Source organism: Cavia porcellus, unplaced genomic scaffold (assembly GCF_034190915.1).
Source record: "Cavia porcellus strain 051 isolate PalLab524CR breed Dunkin Hartley unplaced genomic scaffold, mCavPor4.1 scaffold_33, whole genome shotgun sequence".
NCBI classification, from domain to species: Eukaryota; Metazoa; Chordata; class Mammalia; order Rodentia; family Caviidae; genus Cavia; species Cavia porcellus.
The window spans coordinates 1,237,004-1,248,439 of NW_026947516.1; the positions used below are offsets into that span (position 1 = coordinate 1,237,004).

The 11,436-nt window shown below is 65.7% G+C and overlaps 2 protein-coding genes across 4 annotated transcripts in view; both read left to right on the top strand.

The window, feature by feature from the left end:
• The window catches only part of LOC134474550 (granulocyte-macrophage colony-stimulating factor receptor subunit alpha-like), a 10,207-nt gene extending 9,521 nt beyond the window's left edge, over nt 1-686 (top strand). The window contains exon 12 of the mRNA XM_063242788.1: nt 325-686. Within this exon, the coding sequence (XP_063098858.1) occupies nt 325-390 (66 nt within the window). The 3' untranslated portion in view covers nt 391-686. The remainder of the gene's footprint in view (nt 1-324) is intronic.
• A 1,626-nt stretch (nt 687-2,312) lies between these two features.
• On the top strand, nt 2,313-11,436 carry LOC134474601 (uncharacterized). 3 transcript variants are annotated; one of them, XM_063243106.1, is made up of 7 exons: nt 2,323-2,840; nt 3,059-3,243; nt 3,900-3,997; nt 4,844-4,956; nt 5,808-5,840; nt 6,072-6,186; nt 11,385-11,436. In XM_063243106.1, the coding sequence occupies exons 2-7, from the start codon at nt 3,059-3,061 to the stop codon at nt 11,420-11,422; spliced, it is 582 nt and encodes a 193-aa protein (XP_063099176.1). In that variant the 5' UTR covers nt 2,323-2,840; the 3' UTR covers nt 11,423-11,436. The 3 variants fall into 3 exon arrangements, 1 of the variants encoding a protein (XP_063099176.1); XR_010045468.1 differs by having other exon boundaries at nt 2,313-2,840; nt 5,808-6,186; XR_010045467.1 differs by having other exon boundaries at nt 2,313-2,840; nt 5,808-6,186; nt 11,390-11,436.

Sequence of the window (11,436 nt, forward strand, 5' to 3'; positions counted from 1 at the left end):
TGCCAGGTCAGGGGATGCCCAGGAACGGCGGCGAGTCACAGGACTGGGGCTCTGGTCCATGCTGAGTCCTGGTGGAACCGCTGAGTGTGGACACCTGGGTCCCGTCCCAAGTCCATCCTCGTGGTGGTGACAGAGCTTGTCACCCTTTTCGTGGCTGCGTAATATTCCCTGGCACACAGAGAACCGTCCTGTGCTCCCTGTCGCCTCGCGTGCGGAAGCCCGCGTTGTTTCTGCCTCTGGGCTGTCGTCGGGCAGGGCCCGGCCTTGTCACAGCTGCCAGCTGCGAGAACCCGCACACCGAGCCGACCTTGTGTGCCCTGCCAGGTCACCATGAAGGAGGCCGATCTCCCGGAGCCCCACGATGTCCTGGTGGTGCAGGAGACGCAGTGACCCTCCCTGGAGCCCCACCGAGGCCTTCGCTTACCCTCCGCCCGCCGGGGCGAGGAGCACGGAGCTCTGGGACGGGCCGGAACGTCACCCCGGGAGGCTGAGGCAGGAGGGTGGCCCCTGGAGCCGGGGATCAGTGACCCCGCGTGGCCCTGTTTTGGGGGGAAAAATAAAGGCCTGGGCTGGGGCTCAGCGCAAAGCCCGGGGTTCCCTCCCCTTAGTAGAAGGAAAACGGACAGAAAGACAGAAGGACAGAAGGACGGGAGGGGGAGGGGAGACAAGATTAAAACAGTATTGTGCACACTTTGCCTCCCGTCTCTGCCCTGCACGCAGACCCAACGTGGCGTCCCCGCAGCCCTGGGGAGGCCGAGGCAGGAGGGTCCCAGGCGCCCGAGGCAGGCCGGCCGGTCACAAAGCGAGGCACGATTCCCCGCGGGGTCACGGGGCGGGTGTCTCCTCCGGAGGGGGGTCCCCTTCACCCTGCCTGCCTCAGTTTCCCCGGGCTCCTCACCCCTGTCTCTGTTGTCACTTCAGGGACCAGCCCGCTGTCCCCGTCCCGGGTGCTGGCGTGTCCTGAGACGGGCCGGCCGTGCAGCCAGGCGGCCTGGGGCGCCCGGGACCCTCCTGCCTCAGCCTCCCCGTGCTGGGGTGACCGGCGGGCGCCACCGCCCACCGGGGTGCGGAAGCTCTGCAGGGTGTGCGTGTCCCCGTCCTGCAGGGACAGAGCGGATCTGAGCCTGGCGTCCGGGCAGCGGGCCCTGCAGGGCGGGAGTTGTCGGGGGCTGAGGCGGGAGGGTGTCGGGTGTGGCCCGCCCGGGGTCGGGCGTGGGAGCCCCAGACTCAAACGCGAAGAAAGGCGGCGGGGGGCGCTCGGGGCCGACCTGGGCACCTCGAGGCCACCAAGGCAGGACGGGGTGTCGCAAGACGGGCCCCGCGGGGCGGAAAGGAGCCCCTTATCACGGTGCAGCCGGCCGGTGTCGCAAGCGGTTCGTGGAAAGTGAGGCTCGGGGTGCAGGGCGTCCGGCTGGGGTGCCCAGGCCCGCGTGCCCTCAGCCAGCAGCAGGAGGCCGGGTGGGCGCAGCGCTGAGCCTCTGCAGTGCGGGAGACGGGCGACACGGGCACATGGAGGTTGTGAAGTCGCTTTATTATCCCATCAAAGTGCAGCCCGGACGGCGAGGCTGTAACTTGGGGGCAGGAGACACGCGGCCAGGTTGGGGCGCTGGGGCCCCCGCGATCTCTTCTTCTGTCTGGATATGGTACCCGCGCCCGTGCTGCTGTTTAAATACCGGACACTGAGCCCAGCCCAGGGAGGCTGAGGCGGGAGGGCTGCTGCGGGTGCGAGACCAGCTGGCCCGGCCTCCCCGTGCTGGGGTGACCGGCGGGCGCCTCTGCCCCTCTGGGCTGTGGTCTCCGGGGTGTCGGGCGGGACCCCGAGTCCCCACACACAGCTCCTCCCTGGCCTCCCTGCCAGCTGCAGGGTCCTGCACCCACCGCGGCCCGGCCCAGTTCCTCCTTTTGATCCCGGCCCAGCTGCCACCCGCCCCAGCCGCAGGGCCTCGGGCTCAGCACGGGGGCCCCCACTTCCAGAAGAATAAAGCAAAGCGGGGTTCACAGGAGAGGGGGTGCGGGTTCGGTGGGGATCTGTGATCCCCGTGCCCTCGGAGGAGGCTGAGGCAGGAAGATCTCAAATTCCAGCTCAGCCTGGGGACAGACGGACTTAAGGACACCCTGGCTCACAATAATACATAAATAAAATAAAATAAAAATAGCAGGGGCCATGTGCAGTGGTGCACGCTGTCCTCCTAGCACTAGGGAGGCTGAGGCAGGAGGGTCTCTGTGAGTTCAGTGCCAGCCTGGGCTACACGGTGCCGTGTACGTGGGAGATACGAGGTCCCCGTCACCCCGCCTGGGAGATGCCAGGTCCTTCGGTCCCCACAGCACACGACAGTGACTACAGAGGCCACAGAAGATTCAGCAGTCAAGCCAGGAACGTGCTGCGGGCGGGAGAGGGGATCTGGCAGGGGCAAGGGCACTGGCAGCCACTTTGGCATGCGGAGGAAAATCATACACAGCACAGAAAATCCCCGCTGTGCTCTGCCAAGACCCCGGCCCCCGAGGGCCAGGCAGGAAATTGCCCAACCGTGCTGAGGGGCGTGGCGGTTATCATCGTGCAAAAGGAAACCGGCGGCAGACTGCAGAGTGGCACCTGAAGGGAGGCCTGCGAGCCGTCCAGCAGAGCCCAGCGGCCGCCTCACTGACCCGCGCAGCCTGGCATCGCCTCCGCCGGCCGCTCTGGTCTCTGGTCCCTGCAGGGCAGCTCCAGCCACGGCCGGGCCACCACAGGACATCCGCCCTGCCAGGGGGTTTCTGTTCAGGGAGAGATTTTCCAGCCAGCGACGCAGGGGCCAGAGCAGAGGCCGGAGCAGCTGGTGGGGACTCTGCGGTGACTGTGGGTAAGCCGGCCCCAGCAGGGTGTGGGGGGCAGAGCTCCGAGTCCCCTGGGATCCACAGACCACCCAGTGCGGCCTGTTCAGGGAGGTTGATGGGCAACAAGGACACATCCAGGTGGTCCTGCTTTTATTGCAGTGGGGAGATCTAGGTCCAACCAGAGGACAGACATTTCCATGTCCTGAGCTCTCTGGGGGCCGGGCCGTCCCGATGACGTTTGCAGATGCTCCTGCGAGGGGGTGGCGAGAACGCTGAGTGTGACCACAGTGTCCATGGGAGCCGAAGGACCGAGGCAGCCCGGGGTCCAAATGGGGAACCCACAGTGGTCCATCTGTGCGAGGGAATATTACACAGCCATGAAAAGGGACGCAGCCCGAGGCCCAGCGCCCACGGGCTCAGCTCTGCCGGGTACACGCTTCACACGCTAAGCTCGGACCAGCAAAATGCAGCAGCTGGGACCGTGCAACTGGATTGTTTAATTCATTTGTAAATCGGTTTCCTCCTGCTTCCCTCGCAGTCCTGGGGACAGAACCCCGGCCCGCGCCCTGAGCTGCACCCCACCCGGTCCTGGCTTCTCTCCTCTTTTGGGAGGGGTGGCCCTCCATCGCCCCGCTGGGCTCTCAGCGGGGACCCTCCTGCCTCAGCCTTGCAGCCCCCCCGCTGCTGCCGGGGCCTGAGCCGCTCGGGGCAGGCTGTGCGGGACCCTCCGGGCCTCCCCACCCCCCTCGCAGCCGGGGTCCCCGGGGTCCCCGAGTTCCCGGCTGACCCCAAGCTCCTCCACTTCCCGACAGCGCGGGCTCAGGAAGCCGAGGCCGGGCGTTTCCTTCCAGGCTTTGTCCCGGCGGCTGCAGGAGGGACCAGAGCCCAGGGCCGGGCTGGGGGGTCGCAGGGTGCCCACCCACACCGGGGTCAGAAACCAGAATCACGCATGGGTGGGGGACAGGGAAACGCGCCCGGGGGCACAGTCAGAGACAGAGAGACACAGACAGGGAGACAGACAGACAGGGAGTCAGACAGACTGAGGGGCGCAGCCGGCCGGCCCCCTGAGCGCCCCGTTCCTGCAGCCCCCCTGCGCCCCGAGAGCCCGCCATGCCCGGCGCGTGGCCCCTGGCCCTGCTGCTTCTGCTGCCGTCCGCGTGCTGCCCGCCGCCCCGCGCCCAGGGTAGGTCCGCAGGGACGTGGGGGGCCCGGGTGCCACCCCCGGGTGGGGGGGCCGGCCATCGCCTGACCGCAGCCCACACCCGGGCCCGCAGGCCGCCCGGGCAAACGGTCGCCTCCCAGGTGTTGCCCAACCTGCCCGCAGCACGGCGGACGTGGGGGGCCGGGGGGGCCCCTCCCAGTCGGGAAGCGGTCGGGGTGCGTTTCCTGTTCTGAAGTGGGGGGCTGAGGGGGCCGGGTCCCCGCGGACGGGCGTGCACGGCGCCCTGGGCGGGCGAGGCCGGGGCAGGAGGGTCTCGGGGTCCGGCCGTGCCAGGAAAGCCGGACTCAGCCTGGAATGAGGAACCTGCAAGCCGCAGCCGCCGAGCGCACCGTTTCCTGCAGAGCCGCGTCTCGCCAGGAACCGAAAGGGACCCCAAAGCAAGCACGTTTGGCAGCGGGTTCCCGGGCTGCTGCTGCATCTTCTGTAGGAGCCAGCTGCGCCCTCGTGAGCACAAAGCCAGGCCGCCCGCGGCCGGCCGCCTCGAACCCCGCCCGGGTCTTGATAAGAAGACCCGATAGGAGCAGTTTGCAAACAGCTGCTTCCCCCTCCCTGACCGAGGGAGGCTCCGAGCGTGAACGGTGGCGGCTCCGGGCGGCTCCTGCCGGCTGCATTTCTGTTTGTTCTTTATTGTTGGCTTGTTTTGAGGCGCAGTCTCTGCTCTGAGCCCAGGATGCCCTGGAACTTACAGAGACCCTCCCACCTCGGCCTCCCGAGAGCCGGGCTCAGACCCTCCCGCCTCGGCCTCCCGAGTGCCAGGCTGACCCGTGGCACATCCTGAGGGCTCCTGTCCCCTCCCTTCCCCTGCAGAGCCCACCGCGCCCCTCAGGAACCTCAGGGTGGAGCCGGGCAGCAGGCGGCTGACCTGGGACCTGCAGGGGAACGCGTCCGGCATCCAGTGCTTCCAGAGCAGCTACCCCTTGGTAAAGCGGGGCCCCGGCACATGGCCTCGGGGTGTGCCCACCTCGGGGTCCACCCCTGACCTGAGCCGCTCCTGACCAGCTGAGGGCGGGGCACCCTCGTTCCTGGGCTGGGAGACCCCGGCTCCTGGCTGGTCCCACACACGCCTCCCCCCATGGGCATGTGTGTCCTCCTGTCCACTTCTCAGCAGCACCAGGTCCTGTGGGGTTGGGGGCCACCCTGGGACTCAGTTTACCTCCCCAGCTCTCTGAGGCCCCGCTCCACACATGGCTGCAGCCTGAGGTCCTAAGGGTCAAGAGTCAATCAACAAACAGCCACTGAAAAGCCCAGGCCGCCCTCCGGTGTCAGAGCTCGGAAAGGAAAGGAAAGATTAGTTAGGGTTCCCGCATCACAACAGATGGAGCCCGATGTGCTTCTGGCCGCGGAGGTGTGCAAGAAAATGGAGGAGGGGTTTGAAAATGCTGAGCGGACGCGGCACGGTGACTCAAGGCCGTCGTGCCAGCGCTGAGAGGCTGAGGCAGGAGGGTCTCCGATTGGATCTCAGGCTGGGCAGTCCAGCATTGTAGGGAGACCCCGACTCAAAACAATCGCTGAGGGGGCCGAGGCGGGGCTCAGAGCAGCGGCCCCGGGTTCCACACCCGGCCCCAGCACGGTTCCTTTGGAGACAAGGTCCCTCTGACCTGCCCCGGGCAGGCTGGACGCTGAGATCCTCCTGCCTCAGCCTCCCAAGAGGTCTGCAGGGCCGCGCGTCACCGTCCCTCACGACGGGAGGCGGAGCCGCTCCAGGCTTTGTGGAAGGAGAAATATCAGATACTAGAGGAAACCATCAGTTAGCAACCGCCTTTCTTTGCAGACTGACTCCGAGGAGGACGCGTCCTTCCAAGAGGTAAGTGCACGCGGGTGCCCGCTGGACAGTGACTCCAGCCTTCGGGACACGCGCTGCCCTGCAGGTAAATTTGTCCGTCATCCCAGCACTGAGGAGGCTGAGGCAGGAGGGTCCTCCAGGCCATCGGGCTGCAAGCTCGCTCCCTGCAGACGGTGGCTGCTGGTCGGCCTCAGCTGACCTGAGCCCACACAGGGCCACTGCCCGGCCTGCAGCCCCGTGTGTGTCCCTCAGGCGGAGGACGACCAGTACTGTGAGTACCACACAATGTCCTTCTGCACGGTGACCAACTACACGGTCAGGGTGACGCAGCCGCCGTTCTCAGCCTGGATCCTCTTCCCGCAGCCAGGTGAGGACCAAGGAGACGCTCCCGGGGTGCAGGATGCAGAGGGCGCAGTCCATGCTCAGTGCTCCAGGGCGGGAGCATCATGGTGGACGGTGTGGGGAGGAGAGAGGCTCACATCTTGGTGGCCGGGAAGCAGGGAGAGAAGGGAGGAGCCGGGGACCAGAACACAGCTTAAAGAGGGAGCTCAGTGTGGCTCAGGGGTGCAGAGGGTGCAGTCCATGGCCAGCTGCTCCAAGGCGGGAGCATCATGGTGGACGGTGTGGGGAGGAGAGACGCTCCCATCATGGTGGCCGGGAAGCAGGGAGAGAAGGGAGGAGCCGGGGACCAGAGCACAGCTTAAAGAGGGAGCTCAGTGTGGCTCAGGGGTGCAGAGGGTGCAGTCCATGGCCGGCTGCTCCAAGGCGGGAGCATCATGGTGGATGGTGTGGGGAGGAGACACGCTCCCATCATGGTGGCCGGGAAGCAGGGAGAGAAGGGAGGAGCTGGGGACCAGAACACAGCTTAAAGAGGGAGCTCAGTGTGGCTCAGGGGTGCAGAGGGTGTAGTCCATGGCCGGCTGCTCCAAGGCGGGAGCATCATGGTGGACGGTGTGGGGAGGAGAGACGCTCCCATCATGGTGGCCGGGAAGCAGGGAGAGAAGGGAGGAGCCGGGGACCAGAACACAGCTTAAAGAGGGAGCTCAGTGTGGCTCAGGGGTGCAGAGGGTGCAGTCCATGGCCGGCTGCTCCAAGGCGGGAGCATCATGGTGGACGGTGTGGGGAGGAGAGACGCTCCCATCATGGTGGCCGGGAAGCAGGGAGAGAAGGGAGGAGCCGGGGACCAGAACACAGCTTAAAGAGGGAGCTCAGTGTGGCTCAGGGGTGCAGAGGGTGCAGTCCATGGCCAGCTGCTCCAAGGCGGGAGCATCATGGTGGACAGTGTGGGGAGGAGAGACGCTCCCATCATGGTGGCCGGGAAGCAGAGAGAAAAGGGAGGAGCCGGGGACCAGAGCACAGCTTAAAGAGGGAGCTCAGTGTGGCTCAGGGGTGCAGAGGGTGCAGTCCATGGCCGGCTGCTGCAGGGCAGGAGCATCATGGTGGACGGTGTGGGGAGGAGAGACGCTCCCATCATGGTGGCCTGGAAGCAGAGAGAGTAGGGAGGAGACGGGGACCAGAACACAGCTTAAAGAGGGAGCTCAGTGTGGCTCAGGGGTGCAGAGGGTGCAGTCCAAGGCGGCTGCTCCAAGGCGGGAGCATCATGGTGGACGGTGTGGGGAGGAGAGACGCTCCCATCATGGTGGCCGGGAAGCAGGGAGAGAAGGGAAGAGCCGGGGACCAGAACACAGCTTAAAGAGGGGAGCTCAGTGTGGCTCAGGGGTGCAGAGGGTGCAGTCCATGGCCGGCTGCTCCAAGGCAGGAGCATCATGGTGGACGGTGTGGGGAAGAGAGACGCTCCCATCATGGTGGCCGGGAAGCAGGGAGAGAAGGGAGGAGCCGGGGACCAGAACACAGCTTAAAGAGGGAGCTCAGTGTGGCTCAGGGGTGCAGAGGGTGCAGTCCATGGCCGGCTGCTCCAAGGCAGGAGCATCATGGTGGACGGTGTGGGGAAGAGAGGCGCTCCCATCATGGTGGCCGGGAAGCAGGGAGAGAAGGGAGGAGCCGGAGACCAGAGCACAGCTTAAAGAGGGAGCTCAGTGTGGCTCAGGGGTGCAGAGGGTGCAGTCCATGGCCGGCCGCTCCAGGGCAGGAGCATCATGGTGGACGGTGTGGGGAGGAGAGACGCTCCCATCATGGTGGCCGGGAAGCAGGGAGAGAAGGGAGGAGCCAGGGACCAGAGCACAGCTTAAAGAGGGAGCTCAGTGTGGCTCAGGGGTGCAGAGGGTGCAGTCCATGGCCGGCTGCTCCAAGGCAGGAGCATCATGGTGGACGGGTGTGGGGAGGAGAGACGCTCCCATCATGGTGGCCGGGAAGCAGGGAGAGAAGGGAGGAGCCGGGGACCAGAACACAGCTTAAAGAGGGAGCTCAGTGTGGCTCAGGGGTGCAGAGGGTGCAGTCCATGGTCGGCTGCTCCAAGGCGGGAGCATCATGGTGGACGGTGTGGGGAGGAGACACGCTCCCATCATGGTGGCCGGGAAGCAGGGAGAGAAGGGAGGAGCCGGGGACCAGAACACAGCTTAAAGAGGGGAGCTCAGTGTGGCTCAGGGGTGCAGAGGGTGCAGTCCATGGCCGGCTGCTCCAAGGCAGGAGCATCATGGTGGACGGTGTGGGGAAGAGAGGCGCTCCCATCATGGTGGCCGGGAAGCAGGGAGAGAAGGGAGGAGCCGGAGACCAGAGCACAGCTTAAAGAGGGAGCTCAGTGTGGCTCAGGGGTGCAGAGGGTGCAGTCCATGGCCGGCCGCTCCAGGGCAGGAGCATCATGGTGGACGGTGTGGGGAGGAGAGACGCTCCCATCATGGTGGCCGGGAAGCAGGGAGAGAAGGGAGGAGCCAGGGACCAGAGCACAGCTTAAAGAGGGAGCTCAGTGTGGCTCAGGGGTGCAGAGGGTGCAGTCCATGGCCGGCTGCTCCAAGGCAGGAGCATCATGGTGGACGGGTGTGGGGAGGAGAGACGCTCCCATCATGGTGGCCGGGAAGCAGGGAGAGAAGGGAGGAGCCGGGGACCAGAACACAGCTTAAAGAGGGAGCTCAGTGTGGCTCAGGGGTGCAGAGGGTGCAGTCCATGGCCGGCCGCTCCAGGGCAGGAGCATCATGGTGGACGGTGTGGGGAGGAGAGACGCTCCCATCATGGTGGCCGGGAAGCAGGGAGAGAAGGGAGGAGCCAGGGACCAGAGCACAGCTTAAAGAGGGAGCTCAGTGTGGCTCAGGGGTGCAGAGGGTGCAGTCCATGGCCGGCTGCTCCAAGGCAGGAGCATCATGGTGGACGGGTGTGGGGAGGAGAGACGCTCCCATCATGGTGGCCGGGAAGCAGGGAGAGAAGGGAGGAGCCGGGGACCAGAACACAGCTTAAAGAGGGAGCTCAGTGTGGCTCAGGGGTGCAGAGGGTGCAGTCCATGGTCGGCTGCTCCAAGGCGGGAGCATCATGGTGGACGGTGTGGGGAGGAGACACGCTCCCATCATGGTGGCCGGGAAGCAGGGAGAGAAGGGAGGAGCCGGGGACCAGAACACAGCTTAAAGAGGGGAGCTCAGTGTGGCTCAGGGGTGCAGAGGGTGCAGTCCATGGCCGGCTGCTCCAAGGCAGGAGCATCATGGTGGACGGTGTGGGGAAGAGAGGCGCTCCCATCATGGTGGCCGGGAAGCAGGGAGAGAAGGGAGGAGCCGGAGACCAGAGCACAGCTTAAAGAGGGAGCTCAGTGTGGCTCAGGGGTGCAGAGGGTGCAGTCCATGGCCGGCCGCTCCAGGGCAGGAGCATCATGGTGGACGGTGTGGGGAGGAGAGACGCTCCCATCATGGTGGCCGGGAAGCAGGGAGAGAAGGGAGGAGCCAGGGACCAGAGCACAGCTTAAAGAGGGAGCTCAGTGTGGCTCAGGGGTGCAGAGGGTGCAGTCCATGGCCGGCTGCTCCAAGGCAGGAGCATCATGGTGGACGGGTGTGGGGAGGAGAGACGCTCCTATCATGGTGGCCGGGAAGCAGGGAGAGAAGGGAGGAGCCGGGGACCAGAACACAGCTTAAAGAGGGAGCTCAGTGTGGCTCAGGGGTGCAGAGGGTGCAGTCCATGGCCAGCTGCTCCAAGGCGGGAGCATCATGGTGGACGGTGTGGGGAGGAGAGACGCTCCCATCATGGTGGCCGGGAAGCAGGGAGAGAAGGGAGGAGCCGGGGACCAGAGCACAGCTTAAAGAGGGAGCTCAGTGTGGCTCAGGGGTGCAGAGGGTGCTGTCCATGGCCAGCTGCTCCAAGGCGGGAGCATCATGGTGGACGGTGTGGGGAGGAGAGACGCTCCCGTCATGGTGGCAGGGAAGCAGGGAGAGAAGGGAGGAGCCGGGGACCAGAACACAGCTTAAAGAGGGAGCTCAGTGTGGCTCAGGGGTGCAGAGGGTGCTGTCCATGGCCAGCTGCTCCAAGGCAGGAGCATCATGGTGGACGGTGTGGGGAGGAGAGACGCTCCCATCATGGTGGCCGGGAAGCAGGGAGAGAAGGGAGGAGCCGGGGACCAGAGCACAGCTTAAAGAGGGAGCTCAGTGTGGCTCAGGGGTGCAGAGGGTGCTGTCCATGGCCAGCTGCTCCAAGGCAGGAGCATCATGGTGGACGGTGTGGGGAGGAGAGACGCTTCCCATCATGGTGGCTGGGAAGCAGGGAGAGAAGGGAGGAGCCGGGGACCAGAACACAGCTTAAAGAGGGAGCTCAGTGTGGCTCAGGGGTGCAGAGGGTGCTGTCCATGGCCAGCTGCTCCAAGGCAGGAGCATCATGGTGGACGGTGTGGGGAGGAGAGACGCTCCCATCATGGTGGCCAGGAAGCAGGGAGAGAAGGGAGGAGCCGGGGACCAGAGCACAGCTTAAAGAGGGAGCTCAGTGTGGCTCAGGGGTGCAGAGGGTGCAGTCCATGGCCGGCTGCTCCAGGCGGGAGCATCATGGTGGACGGTGTGGGGAGGAGAGACGCTCCCATCATGGTGGCCGGGAAGCAGGGAGAGAAGGGAGGAGCCGGGGACCAGAGCACAGCTTAAAGAGGGAGCTCAGTGTGGCTCAGGGGTGCAGAGGGTGCTGTCCATGGCCAGCTGCTCCAAGGCAGGAGCATCATGGTGGACGGTGTGGGGAGGAGAGACGCTCCCATCATGGTGGCCGGGAAGCAGGGAGAGAAGGGAGGAGCCGGGGACCAGAGCACAGCTTAAAGAGGGAGCTCAGTGTGGCTCAGGGGTGCAGAGGGTGCAGTCCATGGCCGGCTGCTCCAAGGCGGGAGCATCATGGTGGACGGTGTGGGGAGGAGACACGCTCCCATCATGGTGGCCGGGAAGCAGGGAGAGAAGGGAGGAGCCGGGGACCAGAACACAGCTTAAAGAGGGAGCTCAGTGTGGCTCAGGGTGCAGAGGGTGCAGTCCATGGCCGGCTGCTCCAAGGGGAGCATCATGGTGGACGGTGTGGGGAGGAGAGACGCTCCCGTCATGGTGGCCGGGAAGCACCTTTCGCACTCTGGGCTGCGTCGTGCTCTGATCCTCAACAGGTCCACCCTGAGGGCCCTGAGCTGACCGAGGTGACGGTCACCAGGGCTCACTGATCTCGGGTCTTTCCAAGCCCAGATAGCAGCATGGCGGCGGCGGCCACAGGCCTGAGGTGCAGGATTCCC